Source organism: Orycteropus afer, unplaced genomic scaffold (genome assembly GCF_000298275.1).
Source record: "Orycteropus afer afer isolate SDZICR_OR568_19922 unplaced genomic scaffold, OryAfe1.0 scaffold00177, whole genome shotgun sequence".
Classification (NCBI taxonomy): Eukaryota; Metazoa; Chordata; class Mammalia; order Tubulidentata; family Orycteropodidae; genus Orycteropus; species Orycteropus afer.
Window position 1 is genome coordinate 6,282,647 of NW_006921764.1, and position 2,776 is coordinate 6,285,422.

Sequence of the window (2,776 nt, forward strand, 5' to 3'; positions counted from 1 at the left end):
GATGCATCTTAAGTTACATACTTTTTAAACAAGCAAATGCCAGAAGACTACATGCAATATAATGAGAATGGAAGAGATTTGGGAATCAGAAAAATCAGGTTAGAATGTAATATTTTCCTATTTATTTGTAGATATCGGGACTACCGCGACCCTCCGCATTCACTGGTGCCCTATGGCTACACACTGCAGTTCTGGCACGTCCTAGCAGCTCGACTGGCTTTTATCATTGTGTTTGAGGTCAGTTTTCTCAACCAGTTTCTTTCTTTCCTTTGATATAAGAAAGTAACTAAGAGTAATGAATGAACATAAGTGATGGAACTTTCAAGATGATGATCTGCTTCCAGAAGTAGTAGAATAATATTATATAACTGCTTTCTTTTCTTTAATCTTCTTTTTCTTCTCTTTAATTGAAGTACTTAAATATTTTAAGAAATATTTGAAAATTCCTCATTGACTTTTAATGGACACATCAGAAATTAATGGTCCTAAATGTAATATTCTAGTACCTGGGTAGCACAGAGAGTTAAGCACTCGACTACTAGCTGAAAGGTTGGAGGTTCAAACCCACCCAGAGATGGGTCAGAAGATAGGCTTGTTGATCTGCTTCCAAACGGTTACAGCCATGAAAATCTTATGGGACAATTCTACTCTGCACACATGGGGTCTCCATGAGTCAAGTTGACTCCATGGCAACCAGCAACAACAAATTTCATGTTGTAGGGCTGTGATTCATAAACTTTAGGAAAAGTCCCATTTTCCCATCCCCACCCTCAGAGATTCTGATATATCATGTGTATAGTTTGCTTTTTACAAGGCCCCAAGATGATTCTGATACAGGTGTTCAGGATAGTTTGAAAAGTTGCTACAAGTAGTAGAATCTCATTGTGCATCATCATGGCATTAATTATATTCAAACACATAAAGGAATATTCATTACCTACCACTTAAAATTTACTTAAGAGCTCTGGTGGTGTAGTGCCTAAGGCATGTGACTGCTAGCCAGAAGGCTGGCGTTTCAAACCCACCAGCCACTCCTCGGAGAAAGACTGGGCAATCTACTCCTGTAGAGACACAGCCTCAGAAACCCAAGGAGGGGTTGCTATGAGTCAGAATTGACTTAGAAATTAAATTGACTTAGAAATTAAAATCTACCCAGCAAATGTCAATATTATGTGTTACAGTAAAACTGTATCATCTGTTTTCCTTTAGTCTTTAGGAGAATTACTATTAAAAATAGTTTAAACTTTAACTCTGCTCATAAATAGTGATCTTATCCGTTCTCATATATATTGAAGCTAAGGTTGCCTCTTGGCTTGAACCAGAAATTTTACGTACTTGAGACTTAGTCCATTGTTGCTTTTTCTTTCACGCAAAGGCATAAAGAGAAAACAATATTAAGCTCCTCTTCCTTGCAAAGTAGCTTATCAATGGCTCAGCCCCTCTTTAATGAAGACATTTTTAACCCACCACTGTCTTAAACTTTTTCCAAAATTAAAAGTGGTTGTATTAAACTATTATTTGGCTTTTTAAGCAACTTTACATTTCTTGATAATTCAAATTGTTATTAAATGACTTTAAAATATTAAAATATACAGAAAAGTTTCTCACCTAGCAAGAGCATACAAGATTTTCGAAGTTGGGAAAGGATATTTTATTTAAACAAATTTAACTTTATTTAGTAATTTAGAATTGTAATGCCTTAAAATTGTCTTTTGTTGCTTTATAGATCACCATCATATAAATGAACAGAAGTGACAGTGCTTCTAGAGCCCCAGCTAGTGGAATTTCAGATACAGAATTTGTAGCAATTTACTAAAAAAAAAATCCTAAAATTACCACTTCCCTGAGCCCTTGGATAATTTTAACAATCAAAATTTATAAAGCATTTGACAGCCTACAAAGAATCTTTAAACATTTTCTTATTATTTCCACAATAATGTTCACTTTATAAATGATGGAATTGAGGATCAGAGAAATTAAGTGACTTATCCTCAGGTGAACAGCTCTTAAATAGCAGAAGTTACTGAGCTGGGATTCAAACCTGGGCTTTCTGATTTCACAGTAGGCTCTCCTCCCAATTCTCTGACCGTTCCTTCTCCACCCTCTTTCCTGAATCCTCTTCCATTCCCTAACTGGTGCCATCAGACTAAGATCAGTTCTCACCTATCCCTGTGTTGTTCTTTCATTGTGTGCAGCTCTCTGGTCTCCTCCCACCTTCCCAAATCCCTGGAGTGGGAGAAGTTCCCGAGTTGACTCCCAAGTCACTTTAAGCTAAGCATGGACAATAGACCTGATTCTGTTGTGTTCTCCTCTATTTTTTTAGCACCTCGTGTTTTGTATAAAGCACCTCATTTCATATCTGATCCCAGACCTCCCAAAAGATCTAAGGGATCGGATGAGAAGAGAGAAGTATTTAATTCAAGAGATGATGTATGAAGCTGAACTGGAGCGTCTCCAGAAGGAACGGAAGGAAAGGAAGAAAAATGGAAAAGCACACCACAACGAGTGGCCATGACCAGGTAGGTAAGAGGCATGCTCACTGTCTGAAACTACTCCAAGGCTGAGAGGGGGAGGGGGCACCATAAACTCCCTGCAACAAACTTGACCTTGTTCCACTGATAGATCTCAAATTAAACTTCTTAGAAGCTTTGAAAGCCAGCCTTTATATATATATAGACAGAGGGCGGGGGGAGAGAAAGTGACAGAGAGAGAATTATCTCAAGGAAATGTCTCATACAGTTATAAAAGCTGGCAAGTCCCAAGTCCATGAGTCACA

At 37.7% G+C, this 2,776-nt stretch overlaps 1 protein-coding gene across 1 annotated transcript in view; it reads left to right on the forward strand.

Annotated features, from left to right (window-relative positions):
* ANO4 (anoctamin 4) overlaps positions 1-2,515 on the forward strand; it is a 737,041-nt gene extending 734,526 nt beyond the window's left edge. The window contains exons 29-30 of the mRNA XM_042781823.1: positions 132-237; positions 2,324-2,515. Of these exons, the coding sequence (XP_042637757.1) occupies positions 132-237; positions 2,324-2,515 (298 nt within the window). The remainder of the gene's footprint in view (positions 1-131; positions 238-2,323) is intronic.
* Positions 2,516-2,776: the final 261 nt, after the last annotated feature.